This window comes from Miniopterus natalensis, chromosome 7 (genome assembly GCF_054644295.1).
Source record: "Miniopterus natalensis isolate mMinNat1 chromosome 7, mMinNat1.hap1, whole genome shotgun sequence".
In the NCBI taxonomy this organism is placed as follows: Eukaryota; Metazoa; Chordata; class Mammalia; order Chiroptera; family Miniopteridae; genus Miniopterus; species Miniopterus natalensis.
This window is the reverse complement of record NC_142087.1, coordinates 9810753-9837290: the sequence shown is the minus strand read 5'-3', so window position 1 is coordinate 9837290 and position 26538 is coordinate 9810753. Positions and strand designations below refer to the sequence as shown.

The window sequence follows — 26538 nt, the reverse complement described above, 5'->3', positions numbered from 1 at the left end:
TAAATCTGTTCTCTAATATTTGTACTGTACCAATAAAATAATTTCAGGTTTACATGTGGAGAAGCTGGTATAAGCTTTCTGACACTGCTACTAGACTTATCTCCTCTACCCCACATGATGAATTCCAGTTCTACGGATACAATCTACTAACATTAGAAGCCCATATATATGTTCCCTTGTTCCCACTTGCAATTAAGAGTCTGAGTGGATGGGAAAGAAGGTTTCAAAGGGCAGAGCATCTATAAACCACTGATTTGTATTTCTTAGCCTATTTCTTTTGGCCTCATAGCTAGTGGAAATTCTTTCCAGGTCCTGCCTATAGGTTTATTAACAATATCACTTTTGAGTTGGAGAGGCCATTTAATGGGTAGCTAAGCAGACCATTTTGAGTGGTAATCGAAATATAATTTTTAGTTGAAATATTTAAAATTATTTACACATAAAATGTAATTCAAGCCCAAATATATTGTTTTGAAATATATGACTTTAGTACGTACACATGAACACAAACAATCCAAATTTTAAAATAGTTTTTAAAGAACTGAATATGTTCATATTAAAGTAAAATTTTTTTTCTTGGAGTTCTTACTGATTTATTGACAGTTTTTATTCCATTGCTTAATTCCAAACATGTTAGAAAAATACCCATGTGCACTCTTAAGAAATTAAAAATTTCTAATCTTATTTTGACTCTCATTATTTGAATAGGCAGAGTAAATTCATGTAAACACACTGCAGATCTTCTATATAGAAGTGCTGATGTTTGATGTTCAATAGGCTAGGGAGCCTATTGAATACAGATTAGTCTCCTCTCTGAGTTAAAGGCACAAACAGCCCTATTTTTAAAATAGATTGCATGTAGTTTATTGCTAAAGAAACTTTTAAATGTGTAATTAATTCTTCTCTCTCTTTTGATAGTAATCCCGTGGATTTGAGTAACCCAGCCATTATAAGCTCTACTCCCAAATTTCAGGAACAGTTCTTGAATGTGAGCGGAATGCCACAAGAATTGAATCAGTATCCCTGCCTTAAACATCTGCCTCAAATATTTTTTCGTGCCATGCGTGGAATCAGCTGTCTGGTGGATGCATTTTTAGGTGAATTTTGCCTATGTTGCTAGATGTTTGAAGAGCTACATGTAGATAACTCTAGTCTAGTTTTAGAAACTATTATAAAAGCCCAAGGCAAAGGAGGAACAGATTTGATTACAAATAACAAACTAGGAAAATTATTTGCAACAAATGTAATAGCTAGAAGGTTTTTGTTGTCTTTATGTAAATAGACCAAGCAATCAAAGAAAAAGAATCAGACCTGGCAGATAAATATACAAAGGATATGAATAAAAGATTCGTAAAAGTAATTCTCACTAGTAATTCAAGAAAATAGAGATTCAAATGCATTAGGTATCATTCTTACGTTATCATTAGGAGGCAGATTAAACCTTTTGTGAACTACTGTTTTGAACTGTTTTCCCATATGAAAAGTTCAGAATTTTTTTTACCTGTTGAAAGGCAATGATATTTTAATATATATCATTTCCTAAAGAACTTATTATATGTACTCATTAATATATTACATAATATACAGGGTGGGGAAAAGAAGGTTTACAGTTGTAATACAAATAATACAATAACTAATTGTCAGTCATATAAGAATAAACTCTGTGTTTTGTGTACTCACAACTGTAAACCTACTTTTGTCCACTCCTGTATTAGTTCAAATTAAGTTTGACTGCTACATAACAACCCAAAATACCAGTGGTTGAAACAAGATAGTTTACTTACACATGTTTTAAGCCCAGGGCTAGCCAGTACAGGGCTGCTGTAGCAGTTCCACCATTGTCAGGGATTCAAGGCTCTTGCATCTTGTGGCCCTCCATTCTTTGTGCACTCTCTCATGGTCCATGATGGTTGAAAGAGTTAGTTCCAACCATCCCGTCAGGAATTACAAAAGAAGGAGAGTCTACACTTGATTAGTCCTTTTAAGGAGATTCCCTGGAATGTCCACTCATTATTACCCACTTTTCTATGGTCAGAACATGGCCACATCTAACTGTAAGGGAGGCTTGAAAATGTAGTAGTTTATTTTGGATAGCCATGTCCAGCTAAAATTTGTGTTACATAACTCAGGAAGAGAGGGTGAACGGATGTTCTGAGGCTACTAGCAGTCCCTGCTGTAGTCTGTACCAAGCATTCAGTGGTGTTGCTTGAGAAAGATTTTCTGACCACATATTTTGAACTATGAAGAATAATTCCATTTGTCTTTTCTTAAAGGCATTTCTAGACCCCGATCAGACAGTGCTCCTCCAACACCCGTGAATAGATTAAGTATGCCTCAAAGCACTGCTGTCAGTACCACCCCACCACATAACCGAAGGCATCGGGCTGTTACTGTGAACAAGGCCACCATGAAGACAAGCACAGTAAGTTTTCATTGTCATTATGCTGTATAATGGTGACTTTTTAATCTGCCATCCTTTTTAAAAACTCCTCCTGTTTTTTTAGACTTTTCATGAGCGTGAACATATTCTTGTGTTCTTCTAATAGGTTAGTACTGCTCATGCCTCAAAAGTTCAGCACCAGACATCCTCCACTTCTCCTCTATCAAGTCCAAATCAGACTAGTTCAGAACCCCGGCCACTGCCTGCCCCTCGGAGACCAAAGGTTAACAGCATCTTGAATCTCTTTGGATCATGGTTATTTGATGCAGCATTTGTTCACTGTAAACTTCATAATGGGATAAACAGAGACAGCAGCATGACTGGTAAATATTGCTCAAGAAATGTTACCATTTTTTCTTTCTTTTTTTTCTTTTTAATCTTTCCTACCTGCAAGATTAATATGTATCTTAAAAAGCTCTCTGTCTCTGATGAAGCAGTATCTTGTTTTTAACCCCTTCCAGCTGAAGTAACAGAATTTTGGAAGTTTGCTACCTGTCCTTTTTATGTTTGTTTTATGAGGTTTGGCTTTTGTCTGCTTTTATTAGACACACTTCACGTTAGCCATTTTCATTGTTGAATCAAATTCCTTTCAGTGGGTGACCTGGAAGTTCCCTTCATGTCAGCCAGGATAATAATATGATATCAAGAATTAAAGATGTTTTTACCAGAAGTTTGTTCACAAGAAAGAAGTGTTTTCTTAGAGTTTGACAACCATTCACTCATTATTAGTACATATAAATATCAGGAATTTTCTGCTTCACAAAGGACTCTAACCTCTCAGGTTTTAGTGTAGAGAACTTTATTTCAAGGATACACTTTTAAAAATATCATTTGTTCTGAAACTAAATAAGACTGGTGGACAATTAATATCTTGATATCTTTATTTAGATATTAATATATTAATATCTTTATCTTAATATGTTTATTTAGATTTTATTATAGAAATGAAACACTGTCTAAATAAAATCTGATTTACTTTTGTCATCTTACTATTATATTTGGAAGTAATTGCATAGGGTGCAGGATGAGAGTATAGGGTAGTGCAGAATGTACTGAGGGAGCACTATTTATGACATATCTTATAGAGCTGAATAATAATAATGGCTGTCATTTATTGAGCTGAATTACTCTGTGCTAGGCACTGTGCTATATGCATTAATAAGTATATTGGTTGGTAAGAAAGCACTTTTCTACTGGGGTTAGAAATAGCTCGATGTAAAAGGAGGCCTAATTGCATTAGTTTATGCATCTCTAGGGAGAATGTTAATTCCAAAGATAAAAATTTAATGGCCACAAGGATCTTGCTTTCTTTTAGAAATGCATTCTTATCTATTATGTCCATTTCAGAACTAAGGTCAATGTTTGTTAGCATTATACACATATAATTATTTTGGCTATTCTTACAGACCTTTTACATAGTTTAGAAAAGTTCTGACTATAAAGACATTTTCAGGAATATAATTTGAGATCACATGGTTGAGTTTAGGGATTCCTTTGTTTATTTTGTTCAAATTCAGACACTTTATATTCTGTCATTTCCATATTTTATTTACAAGTTTGAAAGTAGTGTTTATTTATGATTAAGTAAATTTACTTATGATGACTAAATGAAAACGTAAAAACCATTTTTGGCTTATATTTTGTTATGTTCATGTGCTTTATATTTTTAGTTTTCTGAATCATGTTTATATTTATTAATTTGTATTTTCTAGAGCGAGTCAGTCATATTTTTATTTTTATTGAGATGTAATTCTTAAGATGTAACTTTTGGGTATCAGGTTGTTGACACTAAAATCCCTGAATCCAGGGTGGTTCAACCTTCTGTCTCCTTGGTGGGCTTGCTTAAAGGGAACTTACAGATCTTCCTATTCTCTAGGGATTTTGTAACAGCTTTGCTCACCCTCTTATGCCAAAAGATAGAAGTCAGAATTCAAATCATATGTCAGCAACAAATTCTTACTTTTAACTCTTATCATTTTCCTTGGCGGGGAAAAGATAGAAGCTTCTTTTTCCTGCCTTGTTTTCAAATGAGAAAGGCTGTTCCATTACCCAGGAGATAGGAGGTATCCAGATAATTGAATGGGTTAGAGTGCTGTTGGATGCCATTCTTGAGGTCTTGGGGGTGGTGGGAGGTTTGGGAATACTAACACTGTTAGTCTGTTTTCTAAGTACTGGCTGTCATCAAGGAATTCTGCCATGCAGTTCACCTCTAACTTAAAAGGCTTGCCTCTATGAAATGGTTAGCTTTAGATTTACTTGACCGTACACTGTGCTTTGTAAAAGTATCATTGAGCTGGGAAGGGTTAATGAACTAAAATTTTTAATGCACGTTATGGGCAGTTCAAAACCTCAATTCTTTTGTAGCTGTGTAATTTTCTTTGTTCATTTCTTTTGCATGATACAAAAATTATATTTTTGGATCTGAATGCACAATTTCCTATGTTTTTGAACTAGCTTGTGGTATCATAAAGCTTTTAATCTAACTTTTAAAAAGCTAAAAAGCTTCTTAACTTACTGTAAAATTTCACCATCTTTAAAGTATTTTATAATTACTGCTGTCCTTTGATTTGTTTCCATTTATTTCTATTATCTTGCAGCATCTTTTATCCAAATTCTTCTTTCTTATAAATCTTGTAAGTAGGAACCAGAAGCTTCTCCTTAATTGCAGTCATGTTTTTATTTTTTTCATAATTCCATTAAAAAATTTGATTGTCATTGTCTCTTGTAGTTTTTGCACTTGAGAAGAAAAATACTTTTTCTGTGTTTTGAATGGGGAGGATTGTTGGCAAAAGCAAATTAATCTGCCTGAATCAGTCCCATTATTTCTGTACACTAGTCTGGTCATGTCATGAATTCCAGGATTTTGCACTAACTGTGTTTTGGCTTTTTTTTTTTAAAGCTTTAAGCTTATTTTTATACAGATTTAATGTTTGATTTGTATGCATTCTGCATGTAGTGTTTTTTAAATGTATTCTTGCTGGATAGCTTATTCAGGACTAAAAATGGCTCATGGGAAGTTGCATAAAGATTTATGCTTGACTCTGCATTCTATTAAATCTATTACAAAATAATTTAAACATTTCATGTAGAGTGATAAAAGATTTCAGAGTGGTTTTCAATACACTGTGAAATCTGTTAAAAATAAAAGCAACTTTCGAAGGGCTTCTGTTTCAGTGACAACGAATGACCATGATAATCTTTCTTACCAATTCAATTTTCTGATTTATCAACCTCCAGTTAGCTGCTGTCTGTGGTTGTTAAAATTCATTCTCATTTTGCTTGGTTGGGCGATTCTTTGGTGTGTGTTTTGGAGTTGGGTGGGTGGTGGGAATGCTTTCTCTTCCTCCCTACCCATTACTCATCCTTACTTTGCCCTCTCCCTAAAGTATACAGACTGGCATGGGATTGCCCACTCAGTAATGATGTTCATCTGGGGTAATGTGGAAACTGCAGTAGCTATTTTTCTTAACGTTTAAGTATCATTCTACAGGGGAAATTAAAAACAGAATAAATAATAGAAAAGCCAAATTCTGTGTTATATATCTGTATATGACTACAGATATATACAAATGTACTCTGCTGATCGAAAATTCAGTTGGGAAATACTTCTGGTAGAATTTGTTAAACTGACAATACCACTATAAATGGTTACCCATTTTCCAAGAAGATTTCAGAGAGCCCTTAAAAAAATTAAGACGTAGTTGCTAAACGAAAGAATTATTGGATTCTATTCAAGTAGCTATTTAATGACTCCAACATTTGATCTTTGTGTCCAGGGTCCCATGAGCCTATTTGCATATTGACAAATATAATAAAACCCTCCTTTTCTCTCCTCAGCCATTACAACACAAGCTAGCATGGAGTTTCGACGGAAAGGGTCACAAATGTCTACAGACACCATGGTTTCCAATCCTATGTTTGATGCAAGTGAATTTCCTGATAACTATGAAGCAGGAAGAGCTGAGGCTTGTGGGACACTGTGTAGGATTTTTTGTAGCAAGAAGACTGGAGAAGAGATTCTGCCAGCTTATTTATCCAGGTCTTAGAATTTTTTTTGTTTATTTTTCCATTTATATAGTTTGGGTAGTGAAACTATATTGTAGCATGGCTTGGTAGGCTGAACTGATAAGTAAATGTTGGTTTGAAATACCTGCAAAGGTCAGTAAGTAATTGAAATTTTTGCTTGAATTCTTCTATTTTATTTGTTTTAATTAGATTTGATAAAGATCTTTAAGATTCTTTTTATTTTAGAACTATTATTTCTATTTTATTTGACTTATTAATTATGGAACGATTTGGAAGGACTACACTAATTTTTAAATTAAATTTTAATACAGTATTAGACACGGTATATGGTCCATAAATGTTAACTGTAAATACCGCGTCTAAGGAGCTTATTTTCTCGAGTGAGCAAAGCCATGTACAAAAGTTAAAATGATTCCATAGTAATGGAAGTTGGTAGGAGAGAGACACAGGTAAAGTGAGGGGATACCACAAATGGTATCAAAGGCAATAAGGAAGAAGGCTATGACCATGGGCTTTCTGCCTGGTCCATAAGACTGGATGGGTGGTAGTATGACCAACCAAAAAAGCAAATTTGTGAGGGGCCAATGATGAGCTTAGTTTTGAACCTGTTGAACTTAAGGTGCCTTTGGGGTATTTATCAACAAATATTTATGCCATACACTGCGCACAGGTAGTACTGGAGTGTATCAATAGACATGTCTTACACTCAGGTATCCCATATGCTTTTGGCTAATAGATCTGGAGTTCAGGTGAGATGAGAGGTATGAGGTAGAGACTTGTTTGATTATATTCAGTGGCTTAAGTGGTGTTTAAAACCAGGCTAGTGGAAGAGAACTGAGGTTGGCAGTCTGAGGAACATCATTATTAGGAGACAGGTGGAGTAAGAGGATTTGTTAAAGGAAATAGCCACAGAGGTCAGAAGAATAAGAGGAAGGGAGTAATCAGAGGTTTGAGTGCTTTAAAAAGGCAGAATAAGTTAAGACTTAGACATGTCTTCTGGTTTTAGCAATTGAGAGGCCTTTGGTTATTTGCTAACATGGTTTTAGTTTAGTTCCAGGGAGAAAAGATGGATCAAAATGTATTGAGCAATGACAGGAGATGGGGAAGCTGTTTCAGAAGAGTTCTGCAGAGAGGAAAAGGGGCCTTATAGTAGTAGAAGACTATGCCAGTATAATTGCTCTTGAGTGATGAAAGATTGAATGCTTAGTTTATTGCAAGTTTAAGGAGCTGGTTAAAAGTAAGGTATACTCAATGTAAGGTATACTTTAGGTATATTCCTGTAAGGAGTCTTATGCAGAGTGATCTTCATATTATGAGGAATGCAGGGTTGAATGAGATTTCTTTCTAGCTTTGTCTTCCCAAAAATTATGGGTCACAGGGAAAAAGACAACACTTTTCCTCCTTTAGGATTTGTACAGTACTGCAAAATATTACTGACATGGAATTCAATACAGTAATTCCTCCAGTTTATTGATAATTACTGCAGCCATTTGCTTTGTTTTGTTTTGGTTGCTTTATTTGTAGTCATCTATAAATTTGAGTTGTAAGGTTTCAAGAAGGTATAATAAGCATAATTATACCATAATTTTTTTCATTAGGAAAGATAATTTGGTTCTTAGTGTATTTGATTCTGAATTGTTCTAACTTCAGTAATACCTTTTAAAGGTTAGAAGTAGTGAAGAGTGGAAATAGACTTTCAGATGAGTATGTAGGAAATATTAATAGTTATGGAAACAATTGACCAGCAGTTTGTTTAAAATTTTTTTCTTGCTTTCCTAGATTTTACATGCTTTTAATTCAAGGTTTGCAGATAAATGATTATGTGTGCCATCCTGTCTTGGCCAGCGTTATTCTAAACTCCCCTCCTTTGTTCTGCTGTGACTTGAAAGGGATTGATGTTGTGGTTCCTTACTTTATTTCAGCTCTTGAAACCATTTTGCCTGACAGGTAAGTTGTCATTCTGTATTAGCATACCATTTGTTGGGTTTGGCGTGGTCTGTTTTGGTGGTTTCTCCCTAGTTTCCTAGTTTATCCTGTCCAGTTGTCTTCATAGCCCAAGGGAACTTGGACCACATTAAATGAGTGTTGAATATACAGACCCACCTCATCCCAGAGCTCCTTCAGTTCTGATTTGTTCATGGGCTTGTTGAATCTTTTTTGGCCTGATTTGGAGGGGTAAGAGCAACCCCAGCCTAAAGGTCCTATATTTTGTAGAGGAGGCCTTACATTTTAAATCAGTCAGTCAGATTCTAATTTAATTCCATAACAGCATGTTAACATAGACATACATACACACTACAGAATATAAACTCAGTGGAAAGTAGTTGCTGCATTCTTTATGAAAACAAACCCAGTGCTTGTATTGTGAAAAAGTGGCATAATGTATATTTGGCAATAGCTAAAAACATACTTTAGTTAGGAAATACTAATAGCTATTTTTTTTGGCAGAGAACTCTCCAAATTCAAAAGCTATGTAAATCCAACAGAATTGAGAAGATCTTCCATTAATATCCTGCTTTCTTTGTTGCCCCTCCCTCATCACTTTGGCACAGTCAAATCTGAGGTAATGTTTCATTAAAATTTTTTATATTCTATATTCTGTTTTGTGTGCTAATTCAAGTCAAATTATCTTTTAAAAATGGAACAGGAACTTTAAAAAACATTTTAAAAAGAATTTCAAGTGAAGCAACAAAGTTGATTTGTTGTGGAAATTTCTTTCGTCGGCTAGCATGCCTCACCTACCATTTCAAGTGGTGATAGGCTGTGACATCTGGTAACATAGTATGTTGTCGAGTTAGTGACAGATTTAGCACAGTGGCTAATACTAGTAAGATTGAAAGCCTTGCTTGTTAGACCGATCTGCTTTTTGTCCACTGTATCAGTTCCTACATGGGCATAGTGTACCACAGCAATCAGTGTTAAATATTATTTGTTTCTTTCACAGGTGGTTCTGGAAGGAAAGTTTAGTAATGATGACAGCTCTTCTTATGATAAACCAATAACTTTTCTGTCCCTGAAGTTGAGACTTGTGAATATACTAATAGGTGCCTTGCAAACAGAAACGGACCCCAACAACACTCAAATGATATTAGGTTTGTGTTCATACATTGTTTCTGTAAGTGAAAAGCCAGACATTTTTTACCCCAGGCATGCTGAGGAGGCAATGGTCAGTGATGGGAGGCTAAGTCTTATATAGCTCTGCTTATTCTGAATCAGAAGCAGAATTTGTTTGCTTTTATATGTGAAAAAATGTAAAGGAGTGAGCTGAGGTGAGGAAAGCATTATGGTTGTCTTGGTAGATCATTTTTGCTTGTAAGTTTTATCTGTGTTCTTTGTTTTTCTCTTTCCCTTTTGCCCTTCCTCTCTCTACCCTCTTCTCTTTCCCTCCCTTTTCTTCTATTTCCTTTTCTCCCTCCTTACTTCTGCCTCTTCCTATTGCCCATTGCCTACATATGAAAATATTTTGAGGCGGGTGTAATTCTGGAAGCTGTGTCAGAACTCTGCCAAGAGGAAATGAGGAGTAGATGTTGCTGTGCTTCCTCCCTTTTTCCTTATTGTTTCCTACTGGTCTCCTAATCATACTGATTCTCTCTCAAATGGCTCCTCATCATTATGGACACTGCCATATTTTAAGCCCTCATTACTCTCAACTTGATTACTGCAATTCTCTCTCATGTACTTGCTGGCATTCATCTAAACAAAGCCAAGGGCATGGTCCTAGGTTCAGGTATTCCTGAGGGGAGTAGAATAATACTAAAGAAGTGAGTAGTGTGGCTTTTGTCCTTGAGCGAGTCTCATTGCAGAGATTGGAATACCCTCACAAAGTAGTTAGGTAACAGTAGAAGGCAGTACTGATTGCATGTCATGTTGAGTATCTAGTGTTGAGAGAGCAGAAACCAAAAGAGCAAGGAAGACTTCATAGGGGGAAGTAGACGTTAAATTGGATCTTGTAGGGCAGAATTTGAATGGGCAGAAATGAGGTAAGAATGTCATTCCAGGGGAGGAAATGACGGCTAAAGAATCGGTGATGGCAGTAGTGGTTGGAGTGCATGCTCAGGAAGGATAGTATGTTATGCAGTGAGAAGATGGAATAAATAGGGAAGGGTAAATCTTTTCATTTTGTAAAGAAATTGAAGGAACAGAGGTTAAATCTCAGTGTGAGAGAACCTCTAACTTATAGTGTTTTAAGTTATTCAAATAACATCACTTGAAATCAGATAATTTCTATGGTTGATAGCATATTTAGTTTTGCTTTACCCTTGTTCTGAATCGCTCCCTTGAGCATTCCAAGGAAGAATTAATTGCCACTCTTGCCGTATATTGGGAAAGCTGTATCTGTCCTGTCTTTTTCCCTTGTGGACAAGAGTACTCTCCCACTGGGATGAGAAGCAGTGTGCTAGGCTCACCATCTTGTTTCTGTCCTAGCCTTTCTAGGGCTTTAAGTTCCTTGATAAAAAATACATTATATTTTGAAGGCAGCTTGCCTTCAGCATATGCAGCCATGGGCAAGCCCTGAAATTGATATGTTAACAGTTGGTCTTTTATACCAGTTAAAAAATATCTGATAATGGTCATGTTTTTACATAAAGCAAAGTTTGACCTTCAAATTTATTTTAGAAAAATGCAGTTTTAAAACTTTGGGGGTGGATCAGAATTAGGGTACTTTTAAAGAGTATCTTTTATGACCAGTTGACAGATTTATTGGTAATTCTATGGAAATTTCAGGAATACTCCACTAAAATGATCTCTCTGCTGTTAATTGAGTTTTTTTAGCCATTTTAGTATTCTTATCATGTATTTAAATAAAGTGCATTTTTTTGCTGTTGCAGGGGCAATGTTAAATATTGTTCAAGATTCAGCACTTTTAGAAGCCATTGGTTGCCAAATGGAGATGGTAAGAAATATACCACATGTAATCAGTCAGAGAATATCAACTCCTGATTAAATTTAATTCTAAAATGTCTGTCCTTGTGATTTTTAAAGGCATTTGTTCGTAAATTGAACTTACTGATGCAAAAGGATTCTATTTTGAAATACCAGATATTTTGAGGCTTTTTACTTTTCAGTGCCTCATCAGCTAAACTATATACATCAGGCTCCTGAGAGATACTGCATGAGAGAAATTCCAGCAAACCCACTCTTTATTCCTGGACAGCATCTACTTAAAGCTCTTCTTTTTCTGTGCTGGTGAACTAGCTTGAATAATCTAGAAAAAGCCCCCTACTCCATAATTTCTTCCATCCCTAGTAGATACAGTGTTGGCTGTTAGCAAGCATCTAGTTTGCTCTTTTTCATCTCATCAGCTCTTCCACAGCTCCCTAGATCCAAGTTTGAAGGTCCCCCAAAGCACCAATGCTTCTAACTTAAAAGAGCATCCCAGAGACTCCCAATGCCCTCTGCTTCTGTCTCCAGGGTATGTGATCCCTATACCTAGAGTAGAGGCAGGGGAGTAGAGGCAGGGGAGTGATGGATGTAGGATGGGTGATCAAATTATTATTAAGGAAATTATATTCACATCCTAGTAGGTGGCTAATAATAATAAACTGATCTGGATACTGGATATAATGAAGTGTGTTTATATGGGGAAAAAATGAGGGAAATCTTTAACAGACACCTTTGTTAGCTCCTCTACATATAGGAGTTAATCTTTATACTAACCATAGTATATTTATTGTTTGTATTTTGTGATATAACTGCATTTGAGAATTACTGTTCATTTATTCATGTTTTGTTTTTTTAAGAATCTATTCCTGTTTTGAAGTTTTGCTTGGGAGGCTCTAGGGTATTTCTTTAAGGACCCGGAGTCATTAGCTAGTGAAGATGGAAAAGGTCCTTGGCTGGCCCTTTGTAAACAGCAGCAAAGAAGACCCCAGAATGGGCACCTGTAATCATCAGACCCTTCATAACCTTTTAGTAGACAGTGTCTATCCAAAAATACTACAGCAGTTTTAATCCCTTATCACTTTTTATTTGTGTATCAGTTTGTGCTATTTAGTTGGCACATTTCATTTTATCAGCATAGCTTTTAATGATTGACCTTTGTTTATACTAGTAAACTATGGATATAGTCGACATGTTTTGTTTTGACTCATCTGATTCATCAGATATTTGGTTCATTTTTTTTTTTTTTACTAGGGTGGTGGAGAAAATAACCTGAAGAGTCATAGTCGCACTAATAGTGGTATTAGTTCAGCAAGTGGTGGAAGCACAGAGCCCACAACTCCTGATAGTGAAAGACCTGCTCAAGCTCTCCTAAGAGATTATGGTAAGCCATGTTTGTTTTTTTGAAATCCAAAGTTTATAGAATAACTTTTATGCCTACATATACAAAATAAATTAACAAAACATTTTTAACACAATTTTAATCATGATTTTTTAATGTTTTTAAGTATAATAGAGAGGCTATTAGTGTAAAAGATTAAGAAAATGAAAATCTTATAAAATTAACTCTAACTTTTAGTAGTTAGATTCTGGGTAGTTATAGATTTTATAAACAATTATAATGGATGGTCAGGAAATATTTCTGGACTCTGTACCAAGTGCTGGTAACACAGATTCAAATAGGATGTGGGCTCTGCCTCACAGCCTAATGGCAGAGTCAGCCAGTACATAAATTACCGCAGTGTGGTGGGAAATGCATGAGATGGGAACCCAGAGGAAAATCTCTGTCTTTGTGCTTAAAACCTGTGTACCTTACCATATATCTGGTCAGGTTTTTCAGTCATAAATTTTAAGTAAGAGTAAGGAAACATTTGCCAGACGAGCATCCTATTCAGTGATGTCCTTTACTCTGGACAGTTACTTTATTGTTCTCTGAGTTTGTGGGTACCTTTATGTTTTTATACACACCTAATAGTGTATTGAATCTGTGAGTATTAATCCAACTAGATTGGAATGAAATTTAGATCCTTAGATGTGAATTTAATTTCTTAATTATAAGTATCCTTGAGCATGTAAGATACATAAGGTCATTATGTGGATAGTCAACATATTTAAATATTGCATTTATAAAGAAGTTATTTGAATTGTTGTCTTACTCATTATGTTCATGGGTTTAAGTATACTGTAGATGAATATTTTTAATGCTTTCTAAAATACTTTTAAACTAAAGAAGTTTTTGCACTATTGTATGTGTTCTAATATAAGTGTTTGAAGTGGTTATTGTTTGTTTCAGCATTTTAAACTGATGTTAGTGAGGTCTGCTTGTAATGTCGTAAAATATTTTTTACTAAGAAATCCAGATTTGTGTTAGTGTCGCATGAATGTCTCTCTTTAATGACCATTCCTTTTTCTGTTGTCACTGCCCTCTTTCTGATAGGATCCACAGGTATAACGTCCCTAAAGCTTCCCTTATAAATTTAATTTGTCCTTATTTATTATCAGCTAAGTATTCATTACTTTTAAATATAGAATTGGAGGCCAAATAAAAACACAATGACTTGGTTATATAATTTTTTTTAGAAGTATTAAAGTCATCTTGAAAAGTTAAATGTTAAAATGTGTTTAAAAAGCAATGCATGTGACTTTTTTATGGTTTAACCCCTGGAAATAATTTCAACAGATGCTTTACGATAAGTCCCAGCATCTGAGGAAATTCTGAGATTTGAATTCTTTTCTCCATATAAAATTCCAAGGAAATAATTGATAGCCTTTTATTGGTTTTTTGAAAATGTAACTCTCTATGAGTTAATTTAGAAATTTTAAATTTTACATTGTTATAAGAATGATAGTGAAATTGCTAAATCCCAGTGGTTGTCTGTATGAAAGTACCTGAGCTGGGAGCTAGAAGCTGCTCTGGTCCAGTGTGTGTGCCCTGTGCACTGTTGTTCAGTCAGGCTTGATGCTCAGGCCAGTGGGGCGGGGAGCATAGCACTGTGTGGGTGCCCGTTGTGCTCACTGTGGCTGCTGTGGTCTGTGCCTGGTGGAATGCTGTGCTTCTCGTTACTAATGCTTAGTTGTTTTCCCTCCCTGTGGGATGTGGCATTGGGGTTATATCCTAGCTCTTAATACAGATTCAGCTGCTGGGCTACTGATTCGCAGCATTCATCTTGTCACCCAAAGACTCAACTCCCAGTGGCGACCAGACATGAGCATATCACTGGCAGCTCTAGAGCTCCTCTCTGGCCTGGCAAAGGTGAGAAGAACAGTCCTTTAATTTTATCCCAGCAACCTTGGATCATGGCTCTTTTTTCTGTACTTCCTGACCCCTTGGTGTGGGTACTGCAGTGTTGGTTCATACTCATAGTTTATAAAGTGTGCAAGAGTGAGCCCCCACGTGAGAGTTTGCAAAATGAACTTCACTTTTTTTGACTTAGTACTTTTTTAATAATATTTTAAAATTTTCAGCATGGCATTTTGTGCCATTATAGGATCATCCAGTTTTAATAAACAAATACAGATTTGCTCAAGGAAGAATAATTATTCTAAAACATGCCATTTGGGACTGTGACTCTTCCATCTTCCACTTATGTGAAAATTGGCTACATTTTTTTTTTTTTTAATCCTCACTAGAGGATATTTTTTTTGTTGCTTTTCAGAGAGAGTGTAAAAGAGAGAGAGAAAGAGAGAGAAACATCGATGTGAGAGACACATCAGTTGGTTACCTCCTGCACATGGCCCCAACAGGGGACCGAGCCTTGCAACCAAGGTATACATGCCCTTGGCTGGAATCAAACCCAGCACCCTTCAGTCTATAGGCCAACACACTAACCACTGAGGCAAACCAGCTAGGGCTGGCTATACTTTTAAATTACTTTTACAGCTATTATTCAGTTTTGTGGAACCTTAGAGCTGGGTAGCCATTTGCACTTCTCTAAGTATTTTCTTTTTTATTGCAGTGAAATTTACGTAACACAAAATTAACTATTTCAAAGTGAAGAATTCAGTGGCTGTTAGTATATTTCTAATGTTGTGTAAGCACCACCTCTTATCTAGTTCGAAAACATTTTCATCTCCCCAAAAAGAAAATCCATACCCATTGAGCAGTTGCTTTCTGGTCTCCCCTCCCACAATCCCTGACAGCCACCAGTCTACATTCTGTTTCTATGGATTTACCTATTCTGGACACTTAATATAAATTAAATTATACAGTATGTGATCTTTTGTGTGTGGCCCCTTTTATCTAACATGTTTTTGAGGTTCATTTATGTTATAGACTGTTAGAATTTCCTTTCCTTTATGGTTGAATAATATTCCATTGTATTTATATACACCAGTTTGTCTACTCATTCATTTGTTGATGCACATTTGAGCTATTGTGAATAGTGCTGCTATGAACATGTGTGTACATTCATTTGTTTGAATACCAATTTTCAGTTTTGTTGGATATATACCTGGTAGTTGAATTGCTGGGTTATATGATAATTCTATATTTAACTTTTTAGGAGCTGCCAAACTGTTTCCCATACTGATAGTTATTTTACATTGCCACGAGTGGTGTATAGAGGTTCCAGTTTCTTCACATCCTCACTGTCATCTAAGTATTTTCTTATATGTAAAACGGGCAGGATTATCTTGTGTATAATAATACCTGGTGGTGTGAAGATCAAATGAAATATGTAAAGTACTTCGTGAACAAAAGGGTGATATACACACATAAGGTGATACTGTCTGAGATGATAAAATTCAAGTCCTCATTTACAGATGTAGGGACAAGTGAGCAGAGGCTGTCACTTACCTAAATCCTGAGAGACAAAATGGGTTAGAAAACTTAAGATGTTCTTACCATCACTTAGAGCTTACCTCAAAGATATCAGGGATAGGTGTAATGGCCATAGTGTGATGAGGAGCAGTTACTGATGCAGAAAGTAAAAATAACCACTCATGAGAGTTGCAGGACCACGTTGTCTTTGAGGGCAGGGTACTGCTTCCTGTGACGTCAGACACTCTCAAGTAGTTAGGAATAATTAGCTCTAGGTGGACTGCTATTCCAGACATCTCTAACAAATCATAAAGGGCAACACTACCTGATTTTAAGACTTACTATAAAGCTCATACGGTAATCAAAACAGTATGGTATTGGATTAGGGTTGGACAAATTGATCACTGGAATAGTATAGGGAGTCCAGAAATAGAAGTACTTATACATGAACATCTGATTTTTGACAAAGGAGCAGTGGTCATTCAAAGGAGAAAGGATAGTCTTTTCAACAATTGGAGCTGGAACAATCAGGTAGTCATATATAAAAAAAAGAACTTTGGTTCATACCTTGTGCTGTGTACAAAAGTTAACTCAAAATGGACCGTAGCCCAAAACATAAACTGTAAAATGGCTAGAATGGGAGAAAAGCTTTGTTGTTTATATGAAGATTTGGATTATACAAAGATTTCTTATGTATTGCACCATAGAAGAACAAACTATTAAATTTGACTTAACCAAAATTATAATCTGCTGTTCTTCAAAAAATACTGTTAGATGATAAGACACAGATTGGGAGAAAATCTTTACAAAATATACCCAATGAAGGACTTATATCCAGATTATATAAAGAACTCTCAAAATTCAGTAACAGCCTTTGCTTTTGGTAGTGCACAGTAGCAATATGGTGGTGCAAATTTCCAAAAAGAGGAAGTTTGTTGTTGATGGCATTTTCAGAGCTAAACTAAATGGGTTCTTACTCAGAGGCTTGCTGAGGATGGTTACTCTGGAGTTGAAGTCTGACTTATATCAACTAGGATAGAAATCATTACCTTGGCCTCCAAGATGCAGAAAGTTCTTGGTGAGAAGGACCAGTGGATCTAGGAATTGACCGATGTAGTTTAGAAGTTTGGTCTCCCCGAGGGCTTTGTTGTGGAGCTTTATGCTGTTAAGGTGGCCACAAGAGGTCTGTGTGCCATTGCACAGATAGTCTCTGCATTACAAACTCCCAGGAGGGCTTGCTGTGTGAAGAGCCTGCTGGGGAGTGCTGCAGTTCATCATGGAGAGTGGTGCCAACGGCTATAAGGTCATGATGTCAGGGAAAATCTAAGGACAGAGAGCTGGATTCATGAAGTTTGTGGATGGTCTGATGATCTACAGTGGGGAACCTGTTGGCTATATCAATACCAGTGTGTGCCATGTGCTGCTCAGATAGGGTGTGCTAGGCATCAAAGCAAAGATCATGCTGTCCTGGGACCCAAGTGGTAAAATTGGCCCTAGGAAGCCCTTGTCTAACCACATGAACATTGTGGACCCTAAAGATGAGATACTACCCACTATCTCGATCTCAGGGCATAAGGTTAGGAAGCCAGAGCTGCCTGCCATGCTCTAACCAGTCCCCACTGCATAACAGGTTCTTCTTGGCAGCTGGATCTGGAGAGTCTGGCTGTTGCTTTGTAAATACCTTTAATAACATCTTTTAAAGAGATAAAACAATAATAACAACAAAACCCTTTATTAATACAACAGACAACCCAATTAAAAATGGGGAAATGATTTGAGCAAACACTTTACCAAAGAAAATATACAAATGGCAAATAAGCACATGAAAAGAGGCTCGATATCACTAATTTTAGGAAAATGTAGTTAAACAACTATGAGTTACCACTCCATACCTATTAGGATGGCTAAAATTGATAAGACTGACCCTACCAAATGTTGGTGAGGATGTGAAGGAACTAGAACTCCCATACACTGTTGAAGGGACAGCCATTTTAGGAAACAGCTTGGAAATTCCTTAAAAAGTTAAACGTGTCTATCATATGACCCAATCACTCCGCTACTAGGAGATAAAAGAGCATATATTCATACAAAGACTTGTATATGAATGTTCATAGCAACTTAATTTGTAAAACCCAGAACCTGGAAACAATCCATTTGTCAATCAGCAGGTGACTGGGTAAATTGTGTTGTAGCCATACAGTGAAATACTACTCAGCAATAAAAAGGAATGAACGTTTGATACACGCACAAATGTGGATAAATCTCGAAATAATTATGCTGAGTAAAAAGCCAACCCAACAAAAAAAGAGAGTGTGCAATATTGTTTGATTGTATTTATATAAAACTCTAGAAAATGCAAGTTACCCTATAGTGACAGCAGATCAGCAGTAACCTAGGGAGGGGGGAAAGGAGGAGTCAGAGGAATGATTATAAGCTACATGAGATTTGGGGGGTGATGGATATATCCACTATCTTGATTGTCATAATACTTCACGGTGTATACTTAGGCCAAAATTTATCAAATTGTACACTTTAAATATATGTAGTTTACTTTATGTTAATTATACCTCTGGGCAGTTGCACAGAACTTTGTAGCCTCTAGAGCATCACTGTGAGGTCGGGTTAGGGGACTCAGAAAAGGTGCACATGTTCCATTGCCAGCTATTCTTTTGATCTCTGGCAATGATGAGTAGGTGCATCCCAAGAGTTTAGGTTTTAGGGCATGAAAAAGTACACTAAAATGAAATACTATTTTAAGATTTGAAAAATGCCATTTGTTTTTATATAGAGTATTATAATGCCTCTGAAATAGTCTGATTTTCTATATAAATGATGTTTTAAAAGCAAAGTTTCCTGTGGTGTGTCACATTCTCAGAAAGGCTGGTCCTCAGTGCAGATGCTTTAAAATTGGTATAATGGTTGCTGGCTAACTGCGTTCCCCATGTGAATATGCTCAGGTGAAGGTGATGGTTGATTCAGGAGACCGGAAGCGAGCCATCAGTTCCGTGTGCAGCTATATTGTGTACCAGTGTAGTCGGCCAGCTCCTCATCACTCCCGGGATCTGCACTCCATGATAGTGGCAGCTTTTCAGTGTCTCTGTGTCTGGCTGACAGAACATCCTGATATGCTTGATGAAAAGGTTAGTTTACTAGATCTTAAAACAGTAAATAGAAACAAAATGTATGTTGGGAAAATGCCTTTTAAAAAAGAATACCTAAATTTAAGTACTATATTGCATACTTTAAACTGAATGTACTTGTTATATCTCAGTAGAACACTTCTCCTGTTGGGCACAACTCAAAAACTGTCATACATATATTTGGTTGAAAATTAACCCATAGAGTTCTATTGAAAGATGAGGACTTGAGACTCATTTATCTGAGCTATCAAGAATGTTCTTTTTTGAAAGGATGGTAGCTTTGAGATGGCCAGAAGGCACTTTGGTAACCCATTACCAAACCAAGAAGGGCAGTTGATAGCCAGGCTGCCAACCTAGAGCAAGGCTGGTCTGTAAAGTTTGCTTGTATATAAAAATTTCATTTCACGCATAGTTTCCCTGCCTTTGTGGAGGCTCAGATATCTAGGCTGCTTTTTCTGCCATTATTCCATGTAATACTTTTCTTATGGGGAGGCAGGCAGTTACAGTGAATTCACAGTGTAAATAGAAGAAGAGATACCAAGCTTATGGGATGTTTATTTAGAGCTTTATACAGTTTTAAAAATCTGTTGATTAAATCTTAGTTGTTTTCATATGGCTTCTAAAGTTATGATACCCCAAATTGCTTAAAACTTGATACCCCAAATAACTTGAAACTGTCAGTAATTGATGAACTTCCCTTTGGATAATCTAACATGTTTTAAATCACCCAGGTTTAGTTATTGTTACATCTCTTTCATTTGGGTTTTCATGATTTGTAGTCCATGGTAATTTTATAAGAACTATAACTAATAAAATTGAATTGAATTTATCATTGCTTATTATCTAACTCTCTGAACACTCAAATTTATTTCTTTAAAGAAAAATTGGGGGGGGAGTTTATTATATTATTATGAAATTAATATATACCTATTAAAGAAAATGAGAAAGAAACTGGAGCCCCACCACCAGAACACAACCACTATTAACATTTGATGTGTTTCCTTATCTTCTTATGAGTGTGTTACAAAAACTAATTTGCTTTTCTTCTAGGACTGTCTGAAGGAAGTACTGGAGATTGTGGAACTGGGTATTTCAGGAAGTAAGTCTAAGAGCAGTGAGCAAGAGGTCAAGTACAAAGGAGACAAGGAGCCAAACCCTGCTTCTATGAGGGTAAAGGATGCTGCTGAAGCCACCCTAACATGGTATGGAAGTGACTGCGTAGGGAATGTGCCTAGAAATTAGTTGGGGTTAGCTGTGATCCTTGTTTTGTCTCCTCCCCAGTTTTCTAGCATTAAGTGATGCAACCCCTTTAGGATACTTTTTCTACAGAAATAAACTGGAAAAGAAAATGTCTTGTTTTTTGGATGAGAAGAAACTAGGAACTTGGGCCTGAGAATTTGGGTCCTTGTTTTTCTATGTTGATAGACATTAATTCAGGTCATGCCATGTCAGAGTTGGAAAGGATCTTGGAGAACCTAATTACACCTCCTGACTTGATGGCTGCATCCAGAGACAGGATATGTCTGGGTCACACTATCAGGTCTCTTGCTTTCTAGCTCAGTGGTCTGTATTCTCTGCTACACAATTTATATTATATATTAAACGTTCATTCAGCCAAAATTTAAGAACTCCCTCTTTGGAATTGGTAATAGGATCACAAAGATAAATCAGACTCAGCACCTTCAAAGAGCTTCTTGTCCAGTAGGGAAGAAAAGATATAAAAACAAGTAGCTATAACATTAGGTGGAAAATAAATATTCAAAGAGAAAGAAATACAAATAAAATGCCGGGGAATTGGAAGGAGGAAACGAATACTTGTAGATAAGGGGAAATTGAAGATTCCTAGGGAAAATGATATTGGATCTGACTTTCAGAGGAAAGTAAATGTGAGCTATAAGCCAGATGCTAGGTTGGTTAAGCCAGCAATAGAAGGTTCTTGTTCAAGTATTTTGGTAGTAAAGGAATGGAGACAGGCTGGTAAAAAGTAGCAGAAAGAGTTGAGAAAGTTCGTGTTTGTCCAGTAAGTGACGAGAGTAGGAGGAGGTAAAGAAGGCAGTTTAGGCACATTTATTGACTGTGAGGAAGAGGTAAGTAGAGAAGATTAGGTAGAACCAATACAGATGCAAAGATGGTGCTTATCACAGGGTAAATGTGGATGAAGACCCAGAAAAATATAAAAGCAGGAAGGAGGAACATCAAGTCACCCTGGGTTGGCTTATCTTGGTCTTAGTAAACTGATAGATAAGACTGCTTGAAGATTTGTACATAAATCAGCTCTTACCAGAATTTTTTATGAGTTCAGTGGTCTGTTGATAATTTGGGATATGTACAATAAAGTTGGATTTAATTTTGTTTCTCATGGGTTTAGGTCATTCGGTAGTTTGAGAAATGTGCTGGCTTTACTTTAGTCCTGCTCCCTATGCTAATGATGGCTCTTGGTGACTGTGGGGAGATTTGGCTAATAGCTAGAAAATCAGAAAAATGTGATGAGTACTAGAAATAAAAGTTCGGAGAGAAGACCACAGTTCAGATTCCCTGGTTGAGTTTTTCCCCTTGGTGTACTAATATAAATAGATTTAAAAGCATTATAAAAGAAGAGAGCCCTGGGATGCTTCCCCCAGTCTAGCCCGTAGTTTTATAGGTAGCTCATCTGTCTTGTCTCTGCTGGCAACTTTTCCAACAGTATCTCCAGTTTCCAATCTTGAAGGGTGCCTTGAATAGTACTTTCATCATGAAATAGGTCCAAAACCAAATTCCTCTATTACTTTACAATCACAGCTTTACATCAATATCACTGCTGTTTTCTAGTTATGCAGACACAGAACTTCGGCTTTTTTTCTTATCTGTCATTCTTACATGAAGCCAGTGACTGAAAGTGTTTCCTCCATCTCCTCTAACCTCAGACAGCATCCTAGTTGAGACTCTTCTTCTTGCCTAATATCCCAGTTTTCAATCTCTTACCTTTCCAGTTCATCTTGCATTCTATTGCTGCTTACTATCTTCAGGTACTATTCTTATTCTGCTGCTGGAGTTATTGAAAACTGAATAGATCTTGCCATGTTCTGTGAACTGTGTGGTCTGGTTTTCAAGGACCTCCTTACTCTGTCCCCACCTGAACTGTCTGATCTTTCCCAGCTCGTCCATTCTGCCATAGTTGGGCCTAGCAAACCACTTGTGGCCATGAACTGGGCATACTCGTACTTGTCTATATACCACTCCTGGGTTTCAGGACTTCTGTCTTCTCTAGGCCTCATCTTTCATTGTTCAGTGCTCACATCAAATCTAGCTGCTGTCCTAGCTCATTTGACTCAGTGGCTAGAGTGTCGGCTTGCGGACTGAAGGGTCCCGGGTTCAGTTCTGGCCAAGGACACATACCTTGGCTGTAGGCTCCATCCCCAGGGCCAGGGCACATGTGGGAGGTAACTAATCGATGTTTCTCTCTCTCCCTCCTCTCCCTTCCACTCTCTCTGAAAAGCAATGGAAAAAATATCCTTAGGTGAGGATTAAAAATCTATCTACCACCTGGCCGGGTGTGGCTCAGCAGTTGAGCATCGACCCAGGATCCAGGCAGTTGGGGTTCGATTCCCAGTCAGGGCACGTGCCTGGGTTGCGGGCTCGATCCCCAGTCGGGGACGTGCAGGAGGCAGCCGATCAGTGACTCTCTCATCATTGATGTTTCTATCTCTCTATCCCTCTCCTTTCCTCTCTATGAAATCAGTAAAGATAGATTTAAAAAAAAATCTAGCTACCTCCATGGGACCTTCTTTGGTTGTTCTGCTTCTGCATGATGACTCTTTTCTGTACCTGTATGCTCATTCATTCTGACCCTACCATATAGCATGGAATTCTGTACTGTCACGATCGTACCTGGTTATGTTTGATACATGCCAGTGGTGGTCTCAACCTGGGCAGAGGCCAAGCTTCTTCACATCCCATGCAGTGCCGAGCACACAGTAGACAATTATGGAATGTAGATTGCCTAGTTGGGTTTTTCCCATTGGTGTACTAATATAAATACAGAATTAGGACTCTTGGAAGTCATTTCAGCAGCCTCTCTGCTTTAGTCGCTTTAAGACATACTTAAGTTATTTAGCCTCTTATTTTGGGATATCTGACCCCCAAGGTTACCCATTTCATTTTAATTGTTAAGAACCTAATGTTTATTTACATTGAACTGAAATCTCTCCCACTTTAATTCCTACTCATTGGTTCTGATTCAGACTTTTTTCCCAAACAGTAGTGATGTCTGAAGACAATGTTCTTTCTCTGATTCATTTCTGCCTGAACTTTCTGCTATTTTTCATATGACAGGGAACCAAGTACCTTTGTCATCCTGGTCATTCTCCTCTCAATGGCATAGGTTTTTTGCTTTTAAAAAATTTTTTTTTTAAATATATCTTTATTGATTCAGAGAAAGGAAAGGAGAGGGAGAGAGAGAGATAGAAACACCAATGATGAAAGTCAGTGAAGATCAAGCCCGCAACCCAGGCATGTGCCCTGACCGGGAATCGAACCTCAATCTCCTGGATCCTAGGTTGACGCTCAACCACTGAGCCATGCCCGGCCGGGCAATGGTGTAGGTTTGACTGTACCTCTTAAAGGTCATTTACTGAGTATAATATGCTAGGTGTGGACTGATAACCTTTAGACTCTGTAACTTATTATATTTTAATTAAACTGTAGTTGGATGCCCTACCCAGTTTTGTTCAGTGGTTAGAGTGTTGGGCTGCAGACTGAAGGGTCCCAGGTTTGATTCCAGCCAAGGGCACAGCACGTTCCTCGGTTGCAGGCTGGATCCCCGGCCCCAGTTGAGGCATGTGTGGGAGGCAACCAGTCGATGTCTCTCTGTCACATCGATGTCTCTCTGTTTGTCCGTCTCTCTTTCCCCCTCCCTCCTTCTCCCTTCTGTCTCTAAAAAGCAATGGAAAAAATATCCTCAGGTGAGGATTAAAAAAAAAAAAGTACTTGGAGACTGCATTGGAGTTTTGATAACCTATTGATTTGCATTAATTCAGCAAAATCTTTGAGTCTTTTTTTCACACATTAACCTTTCATCTGTTTGGGGTTATTTGGATGTAATGTACAGAACTTTACATTTAAACCTGAAATTTTTGTGTGTAAGATTTACCTTATTGTTATTATTTTTTTAGTCCTTTAATATCCTTTTGGATCCCAACTTTTACTCTGATATATTAACTCTGTAGCTCAACTTTTGGTCAACTACAGGTTTAATGAGCCTACCCTGTGTATCCTAATCAAAGACACTGATAAAAATATTGAATGGAGGTAGATTCACAAAGTACATCATAGGAAATTTCCCTTCAGGTTCACAGGGATTTTAAAAATCTTGTCTACAGGTTTATCATGATACACTGTCACATACTCGCATGTCTTGATGTCAAGATATTTCTCTGCATTTCCAGTCTAGTCATCATCAAGAACAGAAAATGTGGTTAGGCCAGTGAGATTTGATTTTAGTGACCTGTTCCTTGGTGAGCAACCTATTTGATAATGTCTTAGAATCTTGCTTGGAACACAGCAAACTCACACAGTTTATATGCTTTGTGACAGCCATCTTTGCCCCATTTTAGAAAACCAAAGCCACATGTTCCCATTACTGGTATGTAACCTATTTTTCACAAATCCTTAGGCTTGATTCATCATGAAATTCTTCTGGTCCTTCAAATTCTTAGATAGTCCTCCTCTTAAGAGGAGAGAAAATAGAAGGAAAATACTTATTGAACAGTGTTGCCTTTCATTATCAGAGGTGTTTGGGTTCAGTCATTAGAATTAAAGAGAAAGGGAGATGCCACTCAAGCTGAGGATTGAGATGATAAAAGTAGGATTGGGTAATAATAGTTTTCCAAATGAATTGCACATGAGAGGTGATATTAGGACCACAAGATAGAGTCTTATGTTTTCATTACAAGATACTTTCTCTCTGTGCTTCAGTTTCTTCATTATAAAATGGGAATAATAGTGGTGTCTATCTCATGGGGTTGCTATGGTAACTAAGTAAAAAAATATGTATAAAGTGCTTAGATCAGCGTCTGGCACATGGTTAGTGATATATATGTTATTATTTGTTGAATGTATGCAGAAATCTCTATGAATACAAACATTTCTAAATATTAAGGCTTGATCAATTGAATTTGTTTCCAAATCAGTTCTTTTATATATTCTCATTTGATAATTAAAGCAGTTTTGCAGTGTATAACCATTAGTGCATCAAGTTCCTTATCTGTAAAGTGAGGACAATATCTACCTTGCTCTCTTAATGATCATTTATCTCTTCTCAGCCTGAGTTTCCTCATCTGAAAAATTGAGGGGGTTTGGCTTGTCCTTTTCTAGGTCTAGAATGCTTTAGCTAGCATAATTTTGAAAGCTAGAACACACACAAAATTTCAATGTATCTTTAGGAGCTTCATAATTTGGATGTGTGGTTAATTAGATTTGCTGAGTAGCAGACTCTGAGAGAGAAATTTGCTTGCAAGAAGTTTATCGGAAAGTGCTCTTAGGATCAACCCCTGTGAGGGAGTGAAGGAAGCAAGATTGAGCAGAAGGAAGAACTAAACTGTGATGCTGTCACAACAAAGAGATGTGGAGCTGAGTTGGCCCTTCAGAGTTCTCTGAAGTTGGGGTAAGGGGGCTGGAACTTTATACCCCTGCATCAGCCATTTGTTGGGTGTGGACTGTCCCAGGAGGAAGCTGTGATCTTAGGTGAGGTGGTTCTTGTTGGCCAAGGACACCTCTTGGAAAGGGACTCAACCTGAAAGCTGTGGTCACTGTCTCCCTGCATCTGGGGGAATGAATCTTTCCATCTTGGAGGAGGAAATCTGGGCAGCACACCAAGACATCCATCACAGGGAATAAATCTGACCTATAAAGTGGAAGCATTGCCAAGTCAATTCAAATCAAAGTGTAGAAGGACACATTGATACATGAGGTAAACTTAAGATTTTGCTTTGGGAATTAACTGTTATCTTTTGTATTCTCCATAGTATTATGCAGTTGCTTGGTGCATTTCCTTCACCCAGTGGTCCTGCCTCTCCTTGTAGTCTGGTGAATGAGACCACTTTGATTAAATACTCCAGGCTGCCAACCATAAACAGGCATAGCTTCCGGTACTTTGTCTTGGATAACAGTGTCGTCCTGGCAATGCTGGAGCAGCCTCTTGGAAATGAACAGAGTAAGTTTCAGCACTTTGGGCTTTCTTCACTGCTAAATCGTCATGTTCATCAGCACTAGTAAGTTGTTTCCTTCAGGGAAGGAAAGACAGCAAATTCTAAGTA

At 37.1% G+C, this 26538-nt stretch overlaps 1 protein-coding gene and 1 pseudogene across 3 annotated transcripts in view; both read left to right on the top strand.

Annotated features, from left to right (window-relative positions):
• Positions 1 to 26538, top strand: part of RALGAPB (Ral GTPase activating protein non-catalytic subunit beta) — an 80347-nt gene that overhangs the window by 26853 nt on the left and 26956 nt on the right. For 2 of the 3 annotated variants that reach the window (XR_015714798.1, XM_087818733.1), the window contains exons 7-19: positions 919 to 1097; positions 2274 to 2422; positions 2547 to 2763; positions 6278 to 6479; positions 8246 to 8413; positions 8915 to 9029; positions 9411 to 9558; positions 11296 to 11360; positions 12602 to 12731; positions 14467 to 14600; positions 19064 to 19246; positions 20297 to 20448; positions 26248 to 26435. Coding sequence is in view for 2 of the 3 variants with exons in the window: in XM_087818733.1 (XP_087674859.1) it covers positions 919 to 1097; positions 2274 to 2422; positions 2547 to 2763; positions 6278 to 6479; positions 8246 to 8413; positions 8915 to 9029; positions 9411 to 9558; positions 11296 to 11360; positions 12602 to 12731; positions 14467 to 14600; positions 19064 to 19246; positions 20297 to 20448; positions 26248 to 26435 (2030 nt within the window). In the remaining variant the exon portion in view is untranslated. The remainder of the gene's footprint in view (positions 1 to 918; positions 1098 to 2273; positions 2423 to 2546; positions 2764 to 6277; positions 6480 to 8245; positions 8414 to 8914; positions 9030 to 9410; positions 9559 to 11295; positions 11361 to 12601; positions 12732 to 14466; positions 14601 to 19063; positions 19247 to 20296; positions 20449 to 26247; positions 26436 to 26538) is intronic. The other variant, XM_087818734.1, reaches the window with a different exon arrangement.
• LOC107542124 (small ribosomal subunit protein uS3 pseudogene) lies at positions 16251 to 18565 on the top strand (annotated as a pseudogene).